We start from the raw sequence: 24,643 nt of genomic DNA on the forward strand, positions 1-24,643 counted from the left end.
TCCAATCTATTTGGAGTTCTGTAGGCATCTTGTATGCCTATGGGTATCTCTTTTTTTAGGTTAGGGAAGTTTTCTTCTATGATTTTGTTGAAGATATTTACTGGTCCTTTGAGCTGGGAGTCTTCACTCTCTTCTATACCTATTATCCTTAGGTTTGATCTTCTCATTGAGTCCTGGATTTCTTGTATGTTTTGGACCAGTAGCTTTTTCCACTTTACATTATCTTTGACAGTTGAGTCGATGATTTCTATGGAATCTTCTGCTCCTGAGATTCTCTCTTCTATCTCTTGTATTCTGTTGGTGAAGCTTGTATTTACGGCTCCTTGTCTCTTCTTTTGTTTTTCTATATCCAGGGTTGTTTCCATGTGTTCTTTCTTGATTGCTTCTATTTCCATTTTTAATTCCTTCAACTGTTCGATTGTGTTTTCCTGGAATTCTTTCAGGGATTTTTGCGATTCCTCTCTGTAGGCTTCTACTTGTTCTCTAAGGGAGTTCTTCACGTCTTTCTTGAAGTCCTCCAGCATCATGATCAAATATGATTTTGAAACTAGATCTTGCTTTTCTGGTGTGTTTGGATATTCCATGTTTGTTTTGATGGGAGAATTGGGCTCCGATGGTGCCATGTAGTCTTGGTTTCTGTTGCTTGGGTTCCTGCGCTTGCCTCTCGCCATCAGATTATCTCTAGTGTTACTTTGTTCTGCTATTTCTGACAGTGGCTAGACTGTCCTATAAGCCTGTGTGTCAGGAGTGCTGTAGACCTGTTTTCCTCTCTTTCAGTCAGTTATGGGGACAGAGTGTTCTGCTTTCGGGCGTGTAGTTTTTCCTCTCTACAGGTCTTCAGCTGTTCCTGTGGGCCTGTGTCTTGAGTTCACCAGGCAGCTTTCTTGCAGCAGACAAGTTGGTCTTACCTGTGGTCCCGAGGCTCAAGTTTGCTCGCGGGGTGCTGCCCAAGGGCTCTCTGTGGTGGCAGCAACCAGGAAGACCTGTGCCGCCCCTTCCGGGAGCTTCAGTGCACCAGGGTTCCAGATGGCCTTTGGTGTTTTCCTCTGGCGTCCGAGATGTATGTACAGAGAGCAGTCTCTTCTGGTTTCCCAGGCTTGTCTGCCTCTCTGAAGGTTCAGCTCTCCCTCCCACGGGATTTGGGTGCAGAGAACTGTTTATCCGGTCTGTTTCCCTCTGGTTCCTGTGGTGTCTCAGGCAGGGGTCCTGCCGCTCCTGGGCCCTCCCCCACGGGAGCCCAGAGGCCTTATACAGTTTCCTCTTGGGCCAGGGATGTGGGCAGGGGTGGGCAGTGTTGGTGGTCTCTTCCACTCTGCAGCCTCAGGAGTGCCCACCTGATCAGGCGGTGAGGTGTCTTTCCCACAGGGTCTGGGAGCAGAGAGCTGCTGCGGGCCCGGGATCCGCGGGCGTGGGACCTCCGGCAAACACAGGACGTGCCCAGTCCTAGATGAACTCTGCCTCTGTGTGTCCCGATCTCACCAGGCAGCTCTCTTGCAGCAGACAAGTTGGTCTTACCTGTGGTCCCGAGGCTCAAGTTTGCTCGCGGGGTGCTGCCCAAGGGCTCTCTGCGGCGGCAGCAACCAGGAAGACCTGTGCCGCCCCTTCCGGGAGCTTCAGTGCACCAGGGTTCCAGATGGCCTTGGTGTTTTCCTCTGGCGTCCGAGATGTATGTACAGAGAGCAGTCTCTTCTGGTTTCCCAGGTTTGTCTGCCTCTCTGAAGGTTCAGCTCTCCCTCCCACGGGATTTGGGTGCAGAGAACTCACCTGTCCTTTTTCTGATCCCACATTCCATCCAGACCTTGGGTTGGTCAGTTCCTTTTCTGGGATGCACCTTTTCTCACCTGTCCATCTGTCTGTCTATACCTGTCCTTTTTCTGTCTGACCCCACATTCCACTCAGACTCTGGGTTGGTCAGTTTCTTTCCTGGGATGCACCTTTTCTCTGTCCATCTGTCTGTCTATACCTGTCCTTTTTCTGTCTGACCCCACATTCCATCCAGACTCTGGGTTGGTCAGTTTCTTTCCTGAGATACGCCTTTTCTCACCTGGGCTATTGGTATTTTGGGATAAGAAACTGGCACGTGGGGGCTGGGGATTTAGCTCAGTGGTAGAGCGCTTACCTAGGAAGCGCAAGGCCCTGGGTTCGGTCCCCAGCTCCGAAAAAAAGAACCAAAAAAAAAAAAAAAAAAAAAAAAAAAAAAAAAAGAAACTGGCACGTGAAGACCTGGTGATAAAAGCTACCATTTACTGCTGAATAATCACTGTCGGTTTGCACTTCCCATGCGTGTGTAACCTGCATGCGCTGAAGGTGAGCAGTGTGGTGCTGAAGCAGGCCTATGGGTGTATCTAGGAAAAGGGAGGGGAACAAAAGATGCTTAACAAAGGGGGCCTAGTCATAGCTGACAAGGGGGTGAGGGCGCCCATATTCACGCTCTATAGCATGATAGCAGCCATTATCATTCAAACAATTATTCCGTATTTTGTCGGGAACTGGAAGCGGCAGACTCAGAGTTCCATATAAACACTTAAAGATGGAGAGAGGAGAATTACTCATATGATGTGTATCTGTGCTGTCCTCAAGATGGAGAGTTGTTATGCATCAATGGGAAGGAAAGAGGCCCCCAGAAAGCCACTGAGGAAGTAAGAAAAAAATACCAAACAATTAAAACAGGTCTCTGTGCCCTAAATCCTCTAAACGTGGTATTTAAACCTTTTTGTCAAACGGCATTATAAGTAGCTGCCAATGCTTTCACACCTTCCTATTACGCAGATCAATATTGACAAGGGCTTTACAGTTTTAACCCACGCGATCAGGTATTCCCCGTGCAGAAAAGGAGCCTGCAGTTGACAAGCGTTCATCTCTAACCAACTCTCCTCCCTTCTTCTATCTCCCCCTCCCCCATGTTAAATATTGATGACATAGTTAAGTACTGAATTGGAATCACAGTGACTGAAGCAATATCTGGCCTCTGAGAGGTGACTCAAAATTCATTTAATTCCCAAGCTACTTTCTGCAAAGAATGGCGTTGCTCCTTCTGTAGTTACCTCTGGCCAAGGGCTCTGCTGCTCCTATAGCAAGTTACAGCCTGTGAAAGGCTCCCAGTGAGCATCACCGGGAGGGGTGCTGCACATACTCCCCCTGCTGTCCCACTCCACTCGATTCCTCCAGACACCAGGCTCTGAGTGCTAGCCAGCAAGGAGGCCCTGGCTCTCACCTCAGGGGCGTCTGGATGGAGACCCCACCTTGCTGTTGGTAGGTTGCTGCCTTGCCTTGTTTGTGGCTTCTCCACTTCTCCTCAGCAGGTCTTACTAGGTACTGCTCGGAACCTTCAGGGACCCCTGACTCTAGGTCTTCTCGACGTTTTGATTTTATCCCACATCTTCCAGGGTGTGCTGCTTCAATCTGCACCGACTGTCCATCCACCTGAATTTAATGTTAAAGGATCCTGCATCCAGCTCCTTCTCATCTAACGAAACACTCAGTTCCTTTCCTCCCACTGCCTTGAAAGCCATGACAGCTGTAAATAGTCTTTACAGACCTGCTGGAGTTGCTCAATTAGCAGAAAGAGAAGGATTTTGCTCCAGTATAAAAAATCCTGGAAAAATGCCCTTTGACTTGGGCCATCAAAATCGGGTTTCTGGTTAAAGCGTTCTGGAGGGACAGGTGAGGGAGGGTAAGCAGCCCAAGTTCTGATATTGATTAGCTGATGCACTGGGGAAGCTGGCTTGCTCCAGCAGAGGGCAGACTCTGTATTGGGGAAGCTGGCTTGCTCCAGCAGAGGGCAGACTCTGTATTGGGGAAGCTGGCTTGCTCCAGCAGAGGGCAGACTCTGCACTGGGGAAGCTGGCTTGCTCCATCAGAGGGCAGACTCTGTATTGGGGAAGCTGGCTTGCTCCAGCAGAGGGCAGACTCTGCACTGGGGAAACTGGCTAACTTTTCTTCCCTTCCTGGCAAGGGTGTGCTTGCTGCTGCTGGCAATCAGCACCAAGTCAGTCTTTACAGAACTGGCTCTCCAACCCTGACTCCAGCATCACCCACCTTCTGTTTGTAGGATCAGCATGGCCTGCTTTTACAGCCTCCCCCTCCCTGGGGTCTCCATGTGCTCCCCCACAGATTCTCACTGTGCTTTCTTATCTGACCTGAGTATGGGCCACATGACCTACTAACCTGTTTCTGGCACCAGGCCCCCTTGTGGTCGTTCTCAGAGCAGTCCTTTTAACTGTCCACCAACAGAGCATTTGAGTGCTTCAAAATGTCTCCAGGCTGCACTCCCCGAGAACCTCAGGCCACAACTGATCTCTTCTTTTCATACTTGTTCTCATTTGACGACACAGCCTATCTGTCCATTAAAGGAGCATCAGACTGTACGAGATTCTTTTAAAGCTTGACCTATGGGGACTGGCTTATTTGGAGGTGTGGGAAGGACTCCACATTCTATCCAGAGGGTTTTTTGGGTCAGTTACTTTCTTTGAATCTACAACATATATTTTCACATGTGGGCTACTAAAGATCTCTTAACTGGGTGATTTTTCTGATAGATTTTCTATCTGACGGTTTGATTTAAAAATTCCCAGGGCTTGTTTGATTAACAACACGCTTTTGTTTAATAAAATTCCCTTGCTTTCATGAGTAATTGCCTTAATGTGCTCTAGATTATGGTTTGGATCCCTCCATGCCCCCATATCATCTAACTCTCACTTTCCCATTCCAACCACCTAGTCCTTCTTCATTTCCTCAAACTCGCCCCCCTCCCCTGTGTCACAGTAAAGTAGGGAGTTACCAATCTATCCTGTAGTGTTCTGTGCACATCTTCAGAGAGGCTGTGCCACATCTCCAAATGAATCAGTCTGCACAGTAAGCTTTAACTGAACCAGTTACCATTGGATTCGCCCTTAAAATGTATTCTGCTCCTCTGGGTTATCAGATATAATTGTTTAATTTCCTCCACAGATCCCCAACTTCTGCCCTGCGACTGCCGGGCTCAAGGGGGTAGAGACCCTGCCAGGTTTATTGCGGTTGTTAGCCCAGTTTCTCGTGCCTGAAATTGCCCTCCAACCTCTCTGCTCTGGCCACGCTGGCCTCCTGCCCTCACCTGGCGGCATTCACTGTCCTACAATGGCTACTTCCTCCTCTGCCTCAAGCTCTGGCTTACATCGTGGCCTCCCAGAAGGTCCTCCTGGACCACATTCTAAAAACTGGAACTCGCACCCGATGCCGTCACCCACCTTGCTCTGGGTCTGACGTCTCTCGGTGAGCATCCACACGATGCTCTCCGTGTCCGCTCAGTCTCCTCGGCGGCTCTACTACCATCCTCTCTGTTTGGTTCCCAGCCTGCTCTCCGACATCTACAACAGTATCTTGTTTATAGGGAGCATTTGGTAAACGTATGTGGAGGGAAGGATTTCAGCTTGGATCATGGCCAGGCACGTGGTGGTTAAATATGTATTTGTTGAATAAATGGCAAAAGGAAGAGAGGGTCTGCCTGGGAGGTGCCCACGGAGTCTGGCTCGTTCTCTCCACTACCAGTGCCCCATAATGGGGAGCAGCTGCAGAGGGGCTGCCTCGTTAGCTGGGAGATTTGGTGTTTATCTTTGCTCGGAGTTAATTATAACCAGGAATCGTTGAGAGGATTAGAGGGGCTGAGTCTGTGTGTGGCGGTGGTGGTAATGGCGGACAGAATGCTAGCTTCCATTTGGAAAGGGCTAGCTCAGCAAATTTATAGTGTAAATAAAGGAAAAGTTTAACTTACTTAAGAGCAAAGCCCATAAACAGCTTTGAAGCGCCGTTAACACCATTTTATATGCAAACACTGTTTCGAAACAATGAGTGTGATCATTACCAGCTCTTTTTATGTTCTTTGGAAGGGGCTGCTGAGATTCTCTGTGGTGTGTACACGGAACCCCACAATTCCTCACACCAGGGGGAGGGGCCTGTCCCCAAGGCCTTGGCTCTGGGAGGCGCACATCTCAGTAAGGGGAACTGGCCTTTCTGCATTTATATGTATCTTTAGGGATGCAGAATGCACCCTCTATGCCTACTGAGGATATAAGCATTATACACATGTGAACATACATGTGGCTTAGGTTAGATAAGGACTCTTACTCTTTCCTTAAGTCTTCAAATCTTTGCACATCTTTTACAATAGGTAAGACTCATTCTTATACATGCACACAGGTATGCATGTGCCCACATATGCACATGTGTGCACAAGCACACACATGCCAATGAGGCACTTTCTAGGTGTTACTACTCATACTACTGAGAAAGCTCTTTAATGGACTCACAAAAATGGCTTAGGGAACTCATTCGTGGGTACCCTCCCCAGTGGCCCAGCTCTCAGATCGCATGGTCTCACACAAATATGGTGAAGAGGCTGCTGTCAGACACTTCTACTGCTTATGACAAAGGCAGTGGTTTTCCCTCAAGGTTGTATGGTATTGAAATCATTCTGTTCACACAGAGAACATCACTAGTTCTAAGGACCTGGATGTCATAGTTTAGAAGCATTAATAACTGACAGGTTGTTAAAGTGATCAATATCTCACGGAATACCAACCTAGAACTCTGTAGAGAATTACACGGTTTATATACATGTTGTAGTGTAATTATATGATACACGGTCATATAAAAATATGCTTACATAAATAATGAGCTATAAATAGATAAATCTAGAGAGATTTTAGAAAACGTAGCAAACTAGAAGGAAAGCTGTGAGGTGGGAGAAGCTATGCATTGGAGAGGCTGTGCAGTGAGAAAAGCTGTGTGGAGGGATAAGCTGTGAGGTAGGAGAAGCTGTGCAGTGGGAGAAGCTGGGCAGTGAAGAGGCTGTGCAGTGAGAAAAGCTGTGAGGTGGGAGAAGCTGTGAGGTGGGAGAAGCTGTGCAGTGGGAGATGTTGTGCAGTGAAGAGGCTGTGTGGTAGGAGAAGCTGTGCACTAGAGAGGCTGTGCAGCAAGAAAAGCTGTGTGGAGGGAGAAGCTGTTCAGTGGGAGAAGCTGTGTGGAGGGAGAAGCTGTACAGTGGGAGGAGCTGTGTGGAGGGAGAAGCTGTGAGGTGGGAGAAGCCGTGCAGTAGCAGAGGTGTCTGGGTGCTGCAGAGAGACAGAAGGCAGGAGACTGGATGGTGTGGCTGGAGCAGCAGTTTCTGTGTGACATCATCCCTGGAAAGGCACACAAGCAAGGCAATCCAGTGTGGAAATGCTGAGAGAGGACAAAGAGGAGCTAGAAGGGAGGTCACCCACAAGTTAGAAAATGCAACACGCAAGACCACAGACAGCCATGTCTCACAGAGATGCACGCCACAGCCCAGCCCATGTAGAGCTGGCCACAGTGACGGTGGCCAGAAAGGGGCAGGGTGTCACCGTGAGGAAACCATTTGAAGCACAAGCTCCACAATACTGACTTGCTCAGTTGTTCACGGTTTCATTTTAAATGGTGCTAGGACTTTTCTAAACTACAAAAGAATGACACAATCGTGGTGATATAATGAGCGTGCTCACCACAGGGAGCAGTGATGTCACTGCAGCGTTAGGCCGACTTCTGTAACAGGTAATGCTCTCGCAAAATTATGGCATTAAGTAGGCTCACGACTCACCCAGGGACATTCAGCTGAAAGCACAGTGGACTCCTGGTTCCGTCTTCTAAACCCAAGTCCTATGCTCTCCTGATCTTCCTACAGGGTCTTCCCCGATCATGTGTCTTCTCCCTCTGTCCTCCCCTCAGGTCCCAGCAGGGCTTCTGCAATGTAGTTCCCACTCGACAGCCAGAGCTCTAGCATTTCCTGCCTGTCTTGGCCTGTCTGGCTCTCAGACTGGAAACCCACGGTGGCAGCAACATTTAAACCTGCCCACTTCTGAATTCATCTTCCACAACGCAAGCTGTATCTTCACCCTCCTTGCATAGCTTTTAAAATAGACACATAACATACTAAGTGTCTCATGGGCTGGAGAGAGACTTGGAGGTGAAGGGCACTGTCTGCTCTTCTGGAGGACCCAGGTTTGATTCCCAGCACCCATATGGCTGTCCATGATCATCTATAACTCTGGTTCCTGGGGATCCCATGCCCTCTTCCGACCTCCTCAGAGACAAGCCATGCAAGTGGTATATAGCCATGTATGTGTACACACACACACACACACACACACATAGATATAGACTCACACACATATACATAGATACAGACACATACACAGAGATACAGACACACATATACAGAGATATAGACAGATGGACACATATACACATGCACACACATATGCACAGACACAGACAGACAGATACACACATATACACAGACAGACACATACATACAAATCTTTACACAGACAGATACACACACACACACACACACACACACACACGTACTCTCCTTGCAGAGAGTGAACAAGTGTGTGAAAATTACTTAGTGGTGTGCAGCGTTGTAAATGCTAGCTTAGAACCAGGAATAGGAGGTTCTAGACTTGTGTGTGTGTGTGTGTGTGTGTGTGTGTGTGTGTGTGTGTGTGTGTGAGTTATTTCATTTCTGTCTAACACCCACCCGGTATGCACTATCTGCAGACTTTTGGAGCATTCTGGATGTGAGCTTTTCAGAGTATTGATGCCTGACCTCAGCTGTGTTCTGCTAAGCGTCTGAGAGTATTTCTCAGGAGGGGAGACAGACAGACAGACAGCTCAGTGAGCCTGCTTGTTGCTCAAATCCCCAGGACCTGCTCTGACTTACATATCATCATAGTGTTATGGAGGGGAGAGACAGGACAAAGGCTGCAGCTTTCTGGCCACCAGCTCAGCTCCAAGTACAGTGACATATTGTGTTGTAAGGGAACATGGTAGAGAAGGGTAGAATAGGACTCTCGAGCTCTCCTTGTCCTTTATGTACATACACGCCCACCTCAACATGTATGTGTACTTGAACATGCATGCCCACAGAGCCTCTCAAGTAACCTGCAGGGTAAGTATTAAACTAAACTCCACAGAGAAGCAAGCTTGAAGCTCTCCTGAACCAGACTCCCTTTAACATGGCTGCCAAGTGCTTGCTGGCTGTGTCTTGGGGCAGAGAGAAGAGCTGGTGTTAGTTACCATCTTTGTAAGCTCACTGTTTAATTCTGAGAAAGTGTCCCAGAGTGCCAACACACTTCGCCAGAGGGGATCGAACTCGAGACCTCAGGGCACATTGCCTTCCTGTGACTATAGTAGAGCCACAGTACCTTAAGCAACTATGGTGGGCTTTTAAAAACCAGTCCCATGGAGCACGGGGACGCCACGTTCATACCCTTGAGAGGCAGGCAGGTTTCCCTTGTTGGTAGCCAAGGGGAAGGCAAGGCTTGGCGTGTTCTGTGTAAGCCCTACTCTTTTGTTTGTATGAAACATGCAGATGGCATGTACTTCTGTGGTGGTTTGAATGAGAATGTCCCCCATAGGCTCTTACGTTTGGGAAGGCCTGGTCTGGTTGGGGGAGGTGTGTCACTGAGGGTGAACTCTGAAGTCCCAAAAGCCCATGCCTTCCAGGCTCCCCCTCCCCACCCACCGTCTCTGCCTTCTGCTTGCTGATAAGGACACAAGGTCTCAGCCACTGTTCTGGTGTCATGCCTGCCTTCTTGCCTCCTACCATGATGGTCACGGGCTCTAACCCTCTTGAAATGTGAGCCCCCAATTAAATTCTTCTTTTATTAGTTGCTTTGGTCATGGAGTTTTGTCATGGGAACAGAAAAGTAACGAAAACAGCCATCCAATATGACAGCCACTAGCCTCGCTTGCTGTTCAAATTCAAAATAATGAGAAGGAAATGAAAGATTTAAAAAAAAATATTGGCTTCTCAGTCATGGCAGCCACATTCCAAGTACTTAGCAACCTGGGACTTGAATGGATCAGAACATTTCCAAAATCCCAGGGGACGCCGGGGCATCCCAACCATAGCAACTGTGCTGTCAGGCCAAGGAATGTTCCGGCAGGCAAGCTGGACTTTCACAATCAATAAAGCAAATGCACAGCTCCCTTGGAATTCCCGGACCCTGCGAGTTTGTTCTTTTCTAAGGAACAGCGTGTGGTGAACGAGGGGCTCCCCAGGCTCTGCTTCGAGCTGTTGTTGGTTTCTGCTCCTTCCTCAAAAGCCCGGACTCTGTTAGGCGACCGCAGTGGGCCCATCGGTACCTCGATGCCATCCTGTATGATTTGGGGCAGTTGGATGCAGAGGATGGATGGTCTGGGCCCTGGGAGAAGGAGGCTCATCAATCTGCTACGAGCCTCGGCGCGGTTACGGAACATTAATGAGGTTGGGCTCGATTTAGGAGCTGTCTGAGGCATTATGGATGGTGGCGCTCGGTTTCGCAGGCGCTGGGAATTTCTGAGAGATAATCCTGGCCCCTTTGCTAATGAGTATTGTGATATGGAGACTATCATTTAACTTCTGAGTTTCGCTTTCCTGCCCTTAAAATGGGGCCATTACTGACCTACCTAACCCACTGTCCGGAGGATTAATGCGCCAAAGGGTGTGGAGCTCTGCGCGCGAAGCCTGCTGTGAGCCAAGCCATTACTTCTATTCCTTCTTATGCAGCAGTTGGGGAGCATTAAAGTCGATGGTGTTTGCTCCTTCCAAAATGCATTTTCTCCCTCTGCTTTGTGACATGACCTGTGTTCCATAGACCCCGCATATAAAAGGAAAACCAGGCCCCCAGGGAGGACGCACAGGGAGGTAGTTGGGGGTCACAGATGATTTTTTCCCTCACTTAGCACAGGCCTTGACACTAGCTCTTGCAGGAGATACAGAGGCAGGCACTGCATGGTAAATTCTCATTGCACGAGCCGGGGAGCCAGCCCTGCCGGGGCTCACCACCGCGGCCACCACCACCACTTACATGCTATGATGTTTCCGTATCTATTCTTCATTCTGTTCTCGTCTTTCTTAGCCGAGTCCCACGGTGCAGACTGTCCTTCAAAGAAGCTCTGGAAGAGAGAGAGAGAAAGTGACACTAAGCTTGGCAGTTTGATGTCGTGAACAGAGGGGTCTTAATGGGAGGGGGTCCTTCATGTGGGGTGGTGGCCAGGCAGGCAGTCCTAACGAGAATGAAGCTGTCTCACTTGGGGAATATTTTATTCGGCTTTCGTCTTGGAGAGCATCGCACAGAGGTAGAGGATAGAGAGAAAAATCCACAATTTATTCAGACAATGCCCTGCTGGAATATTTGAAGGAGAGAAAAAAAACTCAACATTTCCCCAAATTCCTTCATTATATTACACATTTCCATTAATCTTTTAAGACATACTCCTCCCCACCCCCTTCCTAATAAATAACCAAAGGAATGTTATTTTGGGCTGGAATGGGAAAGCCAAATCTTTACGGCATTAAGATTAAAATCCTGCAATATACCCTGAATTTCATCTGGATATATAATGTGAGGGGGCTTAGGTTTTTCCTGTCCATTTATAATGAAAACCACCTTTTGTTATCAGTGGACAAGTGACAACAAGACCGATCTGCGCTTTTAGTCCCACTCTAGTGCCCATGGCGCCCGTGGATACTCAATGCTACACAGTTATGGGCGGCAGCACAGTAGGTAACGTGTGCACTACCTAACGTGAGTAAAGCTTACTTCCTGTCGGTGTCACGGATGCTAAGCAAGCTTATCTCCAACACTGCTGGGATGGGGCTCAGGTGCTGCAGACTTGCCTGCCGGGTACACAGCGCCTGGACCATGTGCACCGTGAACAGTGTTAAGCGTGATCTATGCTTGTCTGTCATTGGAGCAGAATCCGAGGGAGGGGACTGCATAAGAGGGGGAGCTCACGCCCTCATGGTTTGCATCAGTGAATATTTACTGAGTGAATGAGGGCTGTATTGCTTTGTTACAGCATACCTTTGCTTTGATATAAAAAATCTATTCTAAGGCTTTGGAAGCCTGTGTCAGTCCATTCTCCACCATCTGAATGATGTTCTAGAAACAGGCTACTTATAAAGACGAAAGGCTCGTTGACTCTCGGCCAGCTTAGGAAGCCCTGCCTGTTTGGCCTCTAGTGGTAGGTGATGGCATCTTGCTAGGAACACACGAAGGTCGGGGGTCAGAGTGGAACGCAGGGAAGCTGAGAGACCCGGATTCCGCAATCCCTTCAGAGGGCCTCTTCCAGCTGCCCTAAGAACTCATTAGCAGGTTCTGGTTCTTAAGGCTCCATCTTGAAATGAAATGTGAGCACAGTAAAGAGCGAACTTCTGACCCATGGACCTCTGAGGAGTGAATGATACCCGAGTATGGATCTGCCTGTGCACACGTCACGGACTTCATCAGATGTCATCTGTGCCGCCCCCATTTTCTCTATCCTGTTGGGTCTTGTTTCTCTGACCCAGATGAGTTTTCACAACTACTAGGCAGAAAAAGATCCTGACCACTGCCCTACCCAACCCACGGGTTTTAATCCTTGTGGTCAGCATGCACATGGAACAAACTGGCAGCAGCCACCACTTCGTAGCAGGCAGGAACCGGTAGCCCATGCCACCATTATAGGAACTGAGCAGGAACTCAAGGACCGTGCCACCAACATGGGGACTGAGTCTTAATTGTTTATGTTCATCTAAGGTCCCTTGGCCATGATCATAAAAGACATGCCACTTTAAAAATAAACTTATTATTGTGAAAAACGTAGGGGAGGGCTGGAGAGAACAGTCGGTGGGCGAGAGCACTTGCTGCTCTTTCAGAGGACCTGGGTTTGGTTCCAGGCAGCCACACAGGAGCTCACAACCATGTGTAACCCAAGTTCTAGTGGGTCAGATCCTCTTTTCTGGTGTCTGTGGGTGCACACATACATGCATACAAAATACTTGTACATATAAAATAAAAATAAAATTAAAGAGGCAAAGATTAGAGTCTGTGTGTGGGAACAACTGAGGCAGCAGTCATATACTACTGGCTTGTATGTCCCGAGGATGCAGGGTAATACTTTAAAGTTATTGATGCATCGAGACAATAAGAGTACAATTGAAAACTCATCGGGTAATTTCATCTGGAGAAAGTTCACTGTGTAACCCACACCAAGCTGCAGTATGTTAACTGGGCTCTGCCCTATGCCACCTTTAAAATTAGCTCCAGGGACTTCTGAAGTCAACTGTTCTTGTTCTGAAAAGTGTCTTTGTTATTCTACGGATGACAATTATTTCGCGGTTTGAGTAATAACTATTATTTGACTTCTAACAATGTAATTCTACCTTGAGTTTGTCATGATTTAATCACCAATTTCAATTCTCCCTGCCTTTCCTACCCATCTAAAACGGTCTTCTTTTATTCTGCAGAGAGACGGGAGAAGACAACTGACTTTGAGGGAGACTCTGACATCTTCTGCAGGTGAACTCCTGCTGCATTTTGGGGGGTAACGGCAGCACAGACAATCCACCCCACTCTTGACAGGCAGGGGCTCCTCCCACGGGGTTTGGTGCCCATCCAGCAGCTGCGTCTTTAGTGTGTGTGTGGCAATCACAGGACTCCCAAGAGCCCCTATCCCTAAAAACAGTTATGGTGACCCCTTCACTTTCCTTTAATTGGTGACTCAAGATACCAATCGAGATGCCAATCAGCAGATGGGAAAATAATCAATCTCTCATCCCATTTCAGAGCCCTGGTTCCCAGAATGTTTTGACTGGATGGGGTTTGTGAGTTGATACCCCAAGCTTTATTAAGGCAGGCATCAGTGCATTGCAACCCCCTTGGAAAACCTCTATCTCCAAAAATATTTACTTCACAATTTGTAACAGTAGCAAAATGGCAGTTATGACGTAGCAATGAAAATAACTTTATGGGGCTCCCACAACATGAGGAGCTGTGTACTAACGGGTCACAGCATTAGGAAGGTTGAGGACCCTTAAGCTGGAGACTCAAGGTGAAGGAGTTCATTGTCTCTGCAGAGCCTCACGGGCTAAAGGTCAGGGTGTCACCTCTACGTTATTGCTTGATGACTCCTCATGAAAGCAGTGATTGTGTCTTGGACTTTCAGCAACCGGCCTGCTCTAATTTTACAGGCAAACGCTCTATGCAAAGACGGAGTTTACCTCCCCCTTCTTATCATTGGCTTGGAAACACATGATACACAGGTGGGGGCTTCGGGAGGAGGTGAGAGCTTCCGGGGTTGGCTGTAGTGGCTTTTTGCTGACTTTTGCAAAGGAGACAATGCAACATTTTTAAAAAAAATTCGGGGTTTTATTAGAATATGTTTTAAAAGTATTTAAGAAGATTTATTTTTAGGTTCTGTATTTCTTCACATGCCTAAAGCCTACAGCAGTACCAAAGGTAAGTGTAGAGTTCAAGTCAGCATGCTGAGTTAGCCTACGGCCTCGACACTGCTGCGTGATCCGAGGAACCAGAGCCTAACACATGGGTCCCTACATTCAGAGCCTGTGCTAGATACATTGTTCATTGCTAGAACTTTGTATGTTCGACCAGAATGGCTTAATGGAGGAAGGAAGATTTTGGCTCAGTTTCGGACATGGCTGTTTGCCTTCCACCTGGATGGACGGCATGGATTGCAGGAGCTTACGGAGGAGGAACACTGACGTATGTCCTCTTCTCTGTTTTAGTTTGTTCTTGGCGTGAGAAATGGTGGCAGCTATGCTCAGGATGGGACTGTCCACCTCCTTAATGCCTTCTGGAAAGGACTGGCAAGTCTCCTAGGCGACTGTAAACTCAGTCAAGCTGACAGCGAAGATCACTCATCACATGGCACCCATGGCGTGGTTCTCTCAGTTTTAAATTCTTAACGCAAGAGTAACAGTGGAGGCAGGGACACAGGTCATTACGGCTGCTTTGAGAGTAGTCTGTAGCCACGCCCCACGGAAGTCTACAATCGCATACTTAGCAGACGAGCCTCATTCATCCCTCCTCAGAGAGACCAGGTTTCTGGCAAGGCTAGGAATGCTTTTCTTTTGTTTGGCCTTGCTTTGTGTTTGTCCACCGTGAGGCGGAGGGTTACCACCGTGAGGCGGAGGGTTGCCAGTAAACTTACTGACAAGCAGACTACACAGCGGATATCAAGGACCTAGGACACTCCACTCCCCTGGGGTGTCAATAGATCAGTTGTCTATAGATTGCTAATCAAGAGATCCATACATTCATTTCTACCTGGTGTTGGCTTCTGAGCGTCTACTGGTAAATCAGACCTGCTTTATAAAACTTATATCGTGTACCCTTCTCCCTGGGCAAGAGTGAAAGGTTTCTAAGCTATCCTTTTTATCTTTTAAGAGGTCGGAGTCATGCAACTTCCTTTAAATGACACAGATTAAAGCTTTGGTTAGAATTCAACCTTGAACCAATATTCTTGGGAGGAAACACTCCACAACCCATGCTGTATATCTTCCTAGCTGGGTTTTATTGAATCCATTGAGTAGCCAACAACCAAGGTTAGAATCCTCCAAAGCAGAGACCCCCTCAAAGCACTCAGTCCAGTTCAGGGAAATCTTGGCCTTCCCTCTCCTTAGATGTCTCTGCCATGTTCAAGTTCATGTGCAGATCTCAATTCCTCCTCCACCTCTCACCTCACGGCTTTCAAGTGACAGAATTATCTGCAAGTTCATTAAAATCAGGTTTAATCAGAGCACAGGTGATCTGGGGGAAATGGGCCAACGAGAGAGGGCAGAAGGGACATCTGGGAGACAGCGTGCAGATGATTCTGTGATGGTTGACTCGAATTATTGGAACAGCAGCTTGAGGAGAAGCCTGGGAGGCAGACGGTGTTGCCTCACACCCCCAGGACACGTTGTTTTACAGGAGGAGTCCCAACTACAATGCACAGCGAAGCAGTATTGTGTTTAGGGCAGGTTTTTAATACACAGGTAAGATTTGATGCACTAACTATAGATTCAATTTTTTTTTATTATGAAAAATAAACGACTTTATGCATTTTGGGGATTTAAGTTAATGGTCTCACTGCACCTTCTTTTAGAATTTTCATAAATATACTTCTGCCTTTATTCTACTTAAAATGTAATTAAAGTGTTTCCTCTGACTACCTTAGCTCATATACACCAAGAAAAGGCAGCAAGCCTGGGAACCGCTCCGAAAGAGTAATAAGTTTCCGAAACAATAAAAGGGAAGCCAGGCAGGCTCCCGTGAATACCAATGACTTCTCTGCTTTAAGATGCGTGCTCTCCATGGTCACAGGGCAGAAGGAAATTGGACATCCTGCACACTGTCATTTTTTCCTGAATAGGGGAACATGTTTTTGTGATTCAATAATCTTCCCCCACACTCTCACACCACCACCAACCACCATTTTCCACAGGGTGTAATTACACATCTCAGTGGCCCACCTCGAGAGAACATTACTCCAAAATGATGCAGTCTGTTAAAAAAAAAGCCATGGATCTCAGATATTAAAAGAAGAGGAGGCAAACCTTATTCAACAGAGAAGCTGACAGAGGGAATGCAGCTAGGGGTCAAGGCTGTACGGAACGACAGAGTGTTTTCAGGCAGTGAGGGGTCAAGTGTTTTAGAAGCTTCTGAAATCGAATTTTTCCTCCCTTTCTCTTCTGAATAAAATTCTGCACGTTAAAACTATTGAAATCATCACCCTGGAAGGAGAAGATGAACTCCCCGGGGCGTGCAGTCTCTGACTTCCTTTGTTTTTTGCCCGTATATTTCTCCTCTGGTTCTTCCAGGCATCGCATTTTATTAGGTCCATATAAACTATTTATTGCTGGAGCACTAAAGCAAGGGGGGGTGCTTTTACTTTGCCTGAATGGTCACAAAGTGGAGCACTGATGGAAAGGGGCCCTGGAGTTCATTCTCAGTGGTTCCGGTGGCCTCTGGTTACTACTGTCCTTCTCCAACGTGCAAGACAAAAGTCATCCAAGTATTGGTCATTTCAAGGGCAGAAGAAGTAGCAATGGGTGAGAAGTGGAATCTAGACCCGTTTGTGCTGTGTCTGCAGAAACCACCACTGACATGGGCACAGCCATTATGTCTTTTAAAGAAGTTGCTAAGCGCTTAGCAATCCAATGGCCTTTTAAAAGGTCACAATTAGGAACCTGCAGAATTTCTCCATTTGGAGTGTTGGGAGGGTGAGGATCTTGACGACATTTGTCCTTTACCCAACCTTGCTTTCTAGTCTAACGCAGACCAATGGAGCTGTCAGTGGGCAGAATGAGGCCCTCTGTGTCTGGCTGGGCTTCTGGACGTGTTTCTTATGCTGGTGAGTGTCACTCTGAAAGATATGTGACATTCATGGCAAAGTCATGGTTCTCTTTGAAGTCTACCCTTCCTGGATATTTAAAGCACATTCAGTTTTTCTGTTCACGCGTGCCCAGTTCAGAATCGCTCTAAGCAGGTTCCTCTTACTGTTGATGAACGGATGCCTTACGTGTACCAAAGCAGACACGGGGGTGGGAGGGGCGGGCACACCCACCACGTGGGAAGAGGAAAGAAAGCAAAAGCAACTAACTGGTAAGTGAAACACAAGCTCCTTAAATGAATGAGGAATGGGGAGAAGGGACGGAGGGGAGGTGTATGCTGCAGCTGCTTCATGAGGGGTGCTCTCTGTGGAACTGGGGTGAACTCCACTACAGTGCTAATCATAACAGCAGGGGTGAGAGCGTGGGGATGGCCAATGCTTCCTTGGTCTGCATTTCTTTAAGAGACAGCTTAGAAGGAAGACCCTGATTCTCTGCAATGCTGTGGAAACCCTGGGGGGTGTTTTCTTCTGACTCGGAGGCTTTTCTGGCTGCTTGAATCTGTGAGGAAACTCTTAAGTTTAGAATATGGGGAGCCCTGGCTTGCTGGAACCTGTCCCTAAAGGGTTTTTTTAAAGGCTTGTCAATGGAGGCTTTTCAGCACTGGGGGGCTGCATACAATCCAGGCTTCCTTAGAGTCTCTTCTGCTTATTATGGAGTGACGACAGGTATAGCCAGGGGCTGGACATTTATAACAGCATGAATATCTGTCATGTGATGCTCAAATCAAAGTTGACTTCTTCAAGCTGGGCTTGGGTCATCCCTGCCTCTCTCTTGATTAAGCTATATGTCCGAGAGATTGGTCAATCTTTCAGAGACTTGGATCAACCCTTGTCACTGCACTACCCTGCTAACCCCCAGGAGGCCACTGTCACTGGGAGGTGTTGGAGCCACCAGGCACAGGCGTGAAGGAAAGGGCTGCTCTGTTTGCAAGGGAGCTGAGAGGATCTGAGCCAAAGAGTTTTGTAGCCCTAACCCCAGAGTTACTGCCCATACTGCAGAAGAGTTGTTTTCATTTCCCCTGAGGTACGAATAGTGCTGGGGTGTGGGATACCAGCACTTCCTGGAACTGTAATTTCCTCCCGCTCTACACCAGAGTCGAAACATTTGTCAGCAAGCCCACGAGAGAGGTACCCAGTTCTTCTAGAAGCAACAGAAGTGCCTCCTTGGGGAAAGGTAACCTGGAAACTGCTGGAGAGCAAATGGATGCTTCGACGGGAAATGCCAGCTGCTCCTGTCCCGGGAGCAGCTGGAAAAGCAAGTGCTTAGTTATCTCTCATCGAACTACTGCAGACACCTCCGGACCAGTCTGTTTGCTGCCCCGTGGTTCACACACTCACCTCACAGTGAGCTACTGGAAACGGCCCAGGCTCCCTGGCACTTTCTTATTTGCAACCCTGGGAGTCTCCTTATTGGTGCCACAGCTGTGAGGCCTGAGGTCCGTCTGCATGTGCAGCATGCAGAAGTTGCTCAAGCAGTGCGGTATGCAGTAAACACTCAAGCAAGGCTGCCAGCCACTGCTCTGGTGTTAAAGCCCCAGACTCTGATGACAGGCCAGCTTTGCTGGCCCTGTTGCTGACTTTCGTTGCTGTCTCTCAGGCGATTTGTTCTGACCCCACCCTCTCCAGTGGCTTTGCCTTTTTCCTTTACAGATTTTACACTACACCCGGGAGCCAAGATGAGATTTTTTTTTCTTTCTGAGGAAAGGGATTGAATCCAAGGTCTTACCATGCTCTGTGCATGCTCACTGTTAAGTTCCTGGTTGTTCAATGCTTGCAGATCTAGTTAGGAACTAAAACCAAATATTCCACAAACACCCGCCGTTAAGTGTGACTTCTTACAGAAAGCTGTGACTTTTAAAGAAGTTCTCACCTTGGAAATTGGGAGTGCACATAAGTTCTGTCAGACAGGACTGGGAAGATAGAGTACACATTTGAAGAGATGACAGGCTTGGGTGTGAATAAGTATAGCAGAAAAGGAACTTTAATATGCAGTTTGGGGCTCTCTTTTGACATGTATTAATTTATAAAATCTCTCGGCACAGTTCCCCGCTACTCCTGTAATACCAGAGCCGAGATGATTAAAGACGCAAGTTTACGAAGAACACCCGTGTTTAAAACGTGGGAAGGAAGTTCAGAGGTACTTTTTCATTTTAGTGCAAAAAATAATTTCATCCCACTTTGCTATGGGAAGTCCACTGGCTTTGCTCGCTGATTCATTTGGTTAGCATGTTCCACTATGGAGCCATGTCTCTGGCTGGCTCGTATCGACTTTACTGAAAAGTGCAGCTGGGAATTATTTCCAGAGTCACACAAGGTCTTCCTTAGCTGAGTTTAGCCAGACGTCCTTCCTTGCTGAAGACTAGACACCTTTACTGAGATGCCAAGTCCGACATGGAGCTGTTGTTTATGCCTTGGGAAGAGATGCTGAGCCTAATCGGCGGGGGCGGAAGTTCTGGGAAGCTGCGAAGAACATCCCATAGAGACAGAGTGGTTTGTCCCACCTTGGCGACCCTGAATGGACAGATGCATTATCTTTCTGCCTGCCTTGGATGGAGTGCACTGCCCATTTGTACGCACACGGTCAAAGCTGCACTTCGTCTGGGTAGTGTGCTTTGGGACCCGCAGGCGCAGGCTGAAGAAAGTGGAGCGTGAACCCCAGGGGCCGACAGTGACTGAGATGGATCTCGCATCATCTCTTTAAACTTTGCTACATGACGTATCCATTGTCACCGTTTCCATTATACCCTGTTCACTTTCCTCTACTTGATTAAATGAGTTATTCTATGTGATACATTGACTTGTAAATGAATACTGATGCCGTTATAATGAATGCAAAACTTACCCAGGGGGTAAAGAGAGAAAACAGAGGACACTAGCAAGCAAGCAAATGGACAATGGCATCAGACCCGAACCTGGCCATATTTCATGGCTATTCCCTGAGCCTGAAGCCTCTTTTTAGGTTGTGAAAGAGACAGAAAGGTGAGAGGCCCCAGACTGGGAGACTCAGATTTTCATCCCAGCTATAACAAACTTTCAGCTAGAGCAAGTTACCACAACCCTGTTTTTCAATTTTCATGACTGGGTTTCTATAATATTTTAAAACAGGTTTGCCGTCTGAGTTAAAAGTGGGTAAGCAGCTGGAGAGGTGGCTAGCTGGAGAGGTGGCTAGCTGGAGAGATGGCTAGCTGGAGAGGTGGCTAGCTGCAAGAGTGGGAGGACCTCGAGTCTGCATCTCTAGCATCTGTGAAAAACTAGGTTGGCAGCACCTGTCTGTGACCCCAGTGCTGAGGAGCCTGCTGTCTTCAAGTGAAGCTGCTTTGTGAGTTAGTGTCAGTTCCAGTGAGAGAGCCTGTCTCAAGAACAAGGAGAATGGAGAGAAGCTGCGGGAGACACGTGACGTGGACCTCTGACCTCCACAGAGACGCACGCACAGAAACAAAATCTATTGATATCAGAGAAGAGAACACAGAGTTTGTAGCTATAGATCCAAGTAGTAGTATAATGTATGGAGACTCTGGAACTTGTAGGGAAAGGGCCAGAGCATTCTGGGCACACATATCTATACTGCTCCCAGACTCAGTCTTAGAGAGAAGTGCCTGGCCCCTCCACACTTAGTACCCTCAACATGGGACATTCACCTGAGACCTTTGAGGGACAGTACCAGTATTTGTAAGTGGTCACTGTCAATCAGGACATCCATACATCATATCTGTCTGTCTATCATCTATTCATTCTCTCTCTCTCTTTTGTATCTATCATCTATCTCTATCATCTATCTATCTATCTATCTATCTATCTATCTATCTATCATCTATCTATCTATCAATTATCTATCTATCTATCTATCTATCTATCTATCTATCTATCTATCCATTATCTATCACCTATCTATAATGAACATTTCAATGTGATATTTTGAAGCATGGCTCTTGGAAAGCTTCACGTTACTGTGACATACATGTTATGGGGTAATCAGTCATGTCACAATTGATTTTAAATCCTGACCCATAGGAAGCACATGCTTGGTACTGTAAATCTGGCCAAGAATCCAAGGTTGGGGAGCTTATAAGGCCTAGGAGTGACCCCACTCCTTTTATTCTGAGAAGCGGGCAGAGTAGCGACTGCTCTCTCAATTCCTTTCTCTACCCACAAATTAGTGTTCTGATCTCATCAGAGATGCTTCTCAGTGGACAGTGGATAATGCAGAAATGTCCAACTGGTCCAAGTGCAGGGAGTAAATGTCGACAGAATGCTTAGTCACAAATGGGGCATCTACAGAACACCTCTTTCCCTGGGCTCAGGGTCCAGCACAGAAGAGGTGACAGGAAGTCTTTAAGAGGCAGAGGTTAGGGAAGACCGACAATGTCTTCTCGGCATCACAGGACCGGAGCACTCATGAACCCACAGTAGCTGCACACAAGATCAAGCCAGTCACCTCCTAGCATGGGGTGGAAAGTGGTTCTTGAGCTTCTATACCTAACTGAGGAGTCATGGAGAGTTGATGGGGTTCTGGGGGATGATTCAGCTTTCTTTAAGGTACATGCAGCCTAGGAGTCTATGGGCAACACAAACTGGATCTGATGGCTTAGTTAAAAAAAAAAAAGAGACAGAGAGAGGACATTTAAGTTGGGGCTGCGTGGAGAGGGGTGGATCTGGGAGGAGTTGTGGGGATGAGCAGGGGCAGGCGAATATGATAAATGCATTGATGACATTCTCAAAGAATCCATAAACATACTGAAAAACAGGTTCAAGGGTAACTTAAATGACTTGACATAAACCTCATCTCAAAACAAAACAGCAAAAAATAATATTGGGCATTCATTTTTCGCCTTGCCTTTTATGTTTAGTTGACAATCATAGCAATCCCATTATTGGAGAGATAGCCCAAAGAAACAAAGTTAACACAGTAAAGGGATTGTTGAGCCCTGTGTTCATGGTAGCACCGTTCACAAGAGCCACTGTGTGGAAAGAATCCAAGTGTTCATGGATATGTGAGAAGCCACAAATATTGTGAGGTGATATGTAAAGTAGGTTTTTCTATATTGTATTGAAAAACTACATATGCATATATCCTATTAATTTTAGATGAATTACTGTCACACTGAGAGTGTCCATGGATATCTATCTATCTATCTATCTATCTATCTATCTATCTATCTACCTATCTAATACAGTGAAGAGATATGTAAAAGTATATTTTCTATATTGTATTGAAAAACTATATATGTATATATCCTATTAATTTTAGATGAATTACTGTCACATTGAGAGTGTCCATGGAGATATGTATATATGATATGTAAAAGTATATTTTCTAGATTGCATTGAAATATATGTGTATATATCCAATCTAATTTTAAATGAATTACCATCATGTATGAAGAGTAATATCCCAGTACAGTGCTTTTTGTCCTTTCCTCTTTGGAATTACAACCTGAGGACACAATTCTGTTACTTCAACTGAATCACGCTTAGATGCTAAAAGGAAGTCTCAGGAAGTCACATTTATATTCTGCAACTTTGTTTTTAAATGAGGAGTTGATCTTGTTTCAAGGAACCCCATAACAGATTAAAAGCTTGAGGCTGCATGGTCTAACTTTTCACTTCTATTTCCAAAGTAGGGATTAAAATAGAGCCAAGATACTGCAAGCAAAGAGACGGTGACCTTAGGATGGCTCCGTGAAGGCCACGGAGCTGAGCGTAAATGGAAGCAAGCCCAGGGTGAGTTTGAAATGGAAACAGCGGAGCTCTGAGGCCTCAGGCATCCCTGCCTCTGTCTGTTCCGAAACGGGATGGTCTTTCATTCTGTATCTAGATGCTTATTTCAGAAAAAAAAAACCCTCCTGAAAAAGAATTTGAATTTTTGCAAGAGGGTTCATAAAAGAAAAAAAAATAGGCTTAATATTTTCACCAGGCAATTTTTCCTTTAATCAAAATGAACACTGTGTTCAGCGGTAATAACTGGATACCAGGCCACACTGGTGACACCCCAGGGCAGTGCAGTGTACTCCCTGTGTCTCCATACTGTGCTAAGCAATGTATCCAAAGTGTCAGGGAGAGGCCGGCATAACTGACCCCCTCCTCCTCCTCACCCCCTTGTTAGAGCGGTCATGGTCTCCTTGACATTGACTCCAGACTATTTTAAATTTCACGTTATCATTATTTTAGTAAACAGTACTCTTGAAATAAAATTTAAATTATGTCAGAGGGTAAGTTTTTAGGAACTGTACAACGTGTACACTGCTCTGTGCCCTTCCAGGATAGGCTTACGTAGACATTACCAACGTGGTACCGGAATTGTTCTACCCCTGAAAGAAATTCTCCGTGGAGCCTCTTCGGTGCCAACTCTCTGCCTTCAATCTTCCATGCTTAGAATGTCTGGGACAATTACATAAGACTCTCTATGTGGGATCACAAAGAATTTCCATTTTTCTCCCAACACAGGGTTCTGCGGATCCAACCAAGCTGTTGCCCTAACACGGGCCAGCCCTTCTCGTGACTGCTGTTCCGTGACACGTTGTAAGCTAGATTCCTTTACTGAAACACAAAGCGCTGTGCATGAGGACCACAGCAAGCCCCGCCCTTCTGAACCCAACTTCCAACTGAATGAACTCGAAGGAACCAGCACAAGCCACTCCGTAACACTAAGGAGATTTTATTTCGTTTTCAGGACAGCTGACATGGATTGGGATTGACCTTTGACCGGGAGGGCTTTGTGGAGGGGGGAGGTACAGCAGCTCAGGTGCACCAGGAATGAGTGAATTTGAGTTGCCTGACGGTGTTGCTCCTGTCTAAAATGGCAGCCGAGGGTCCGAGTGCTTCCTAAACGCTCCAGAGGAACTGCAGTGTTGCCAGGGAGCTCCAAAGCCACACAAGGTGCTGGTTACCGGTTTATGGCTCCTCCCAAAGCCCAAGGCAGGCAGGCGCACGAGCTGTGCCTTCATCGTAGGCACAAGTGGCTCTCACAGGAGATGGGGTGGGCACTGCCCGAGTAGGAGGCCGCGCCTTGGATCGGATGTCTTCAGGTATCTCTTTTCCTAATTTTGCTAAGTTGCTGCATTTGAGCCTGGCTCAAACATGCCTCTTCCAAGCACTTGATTTCCAAGGACCTCTTTCTCCCCCATCCCCCCAAACCTGGACTGTGGCTAGAAGGTTATGTCACTTAAGTTTCTTTGGATGTGATATGTAAGATTTTATTTTATTCTGATGATAAGATTCTGTGCTTCCCTAATAGAGGTCTCTCGGTTGGATCACAAATGACAAGATGTCCCAAGCTTTCCCAAATAAGAAGTGCATTTTTCTTAATGCTATGGAATGAACTGGGTTCCTGTCCAAAACATTATAACCCAAGCTATGGTATCTCAGAATGAGGGTAAAGGTGAAGATAGGTTTTTAAAGGGACAGTTCATGGTGTCTTATACCTAGACAAAGAACTACAGGCAATTCA

General features: G+C 46.9%; 1 protein-coding gene and 1 long non-coding RNA gene across 8 annotated transcripts in view; one reads left to right on the forward strand and one right to left on the reverse strand.

The window, feature by feature from the left end:
- The window catches only part of Ptprm (protein tyrosine phosphatase, receptor type, M), a 704,621-nt gene that overhangs the window by 86,672 nt on the left and 593,306 nt on the right, over positions 1 to 24,643 (reverse strand). For all 7 annotated transcript variants that reach the window (NM_001168632.1, XM_063266820.1, XM_063266818.1 and 4 more), the window contains one exon: positions 10,848 to 10,935. In NM_001168632.1, coding sequence (NP_001162103.1) covers positions 10,848 to 10,935 — 88 coding nt within the window. The remainder of the gene's footprint in view (positions 1 to 10,847; positions 10,936 to 24,643) is intronic.
- On the forward strand, positions 16,578 to 23,830 carry LOC120094812 (uncharacterized). The gene is made up of 4 exons (XR_005489510.2): positions 16,578 to 17,157; positions 19,239 to 19,333; positions 22,815 to 22,917; positions 23,641 to 23,830. It is a non-coding gene; the product is annotated as an uncharacterized LOC120094812 (long non-coding RNA).

Source organism: Rattus norvegicus, chromosome 9 (assembly GCF_036323735.1).
Source record: "Rattus norvegicus strain BN/NHsdMcwi chromosome 9, GRCr8, whole genome shotgun sequence".
Classification (NCBI taxonomy): Eukaryota; Metazoa; Chordata; class Mammalia; order Rodentia; family Muridae; genus Rattus; species Rattus norvegicus.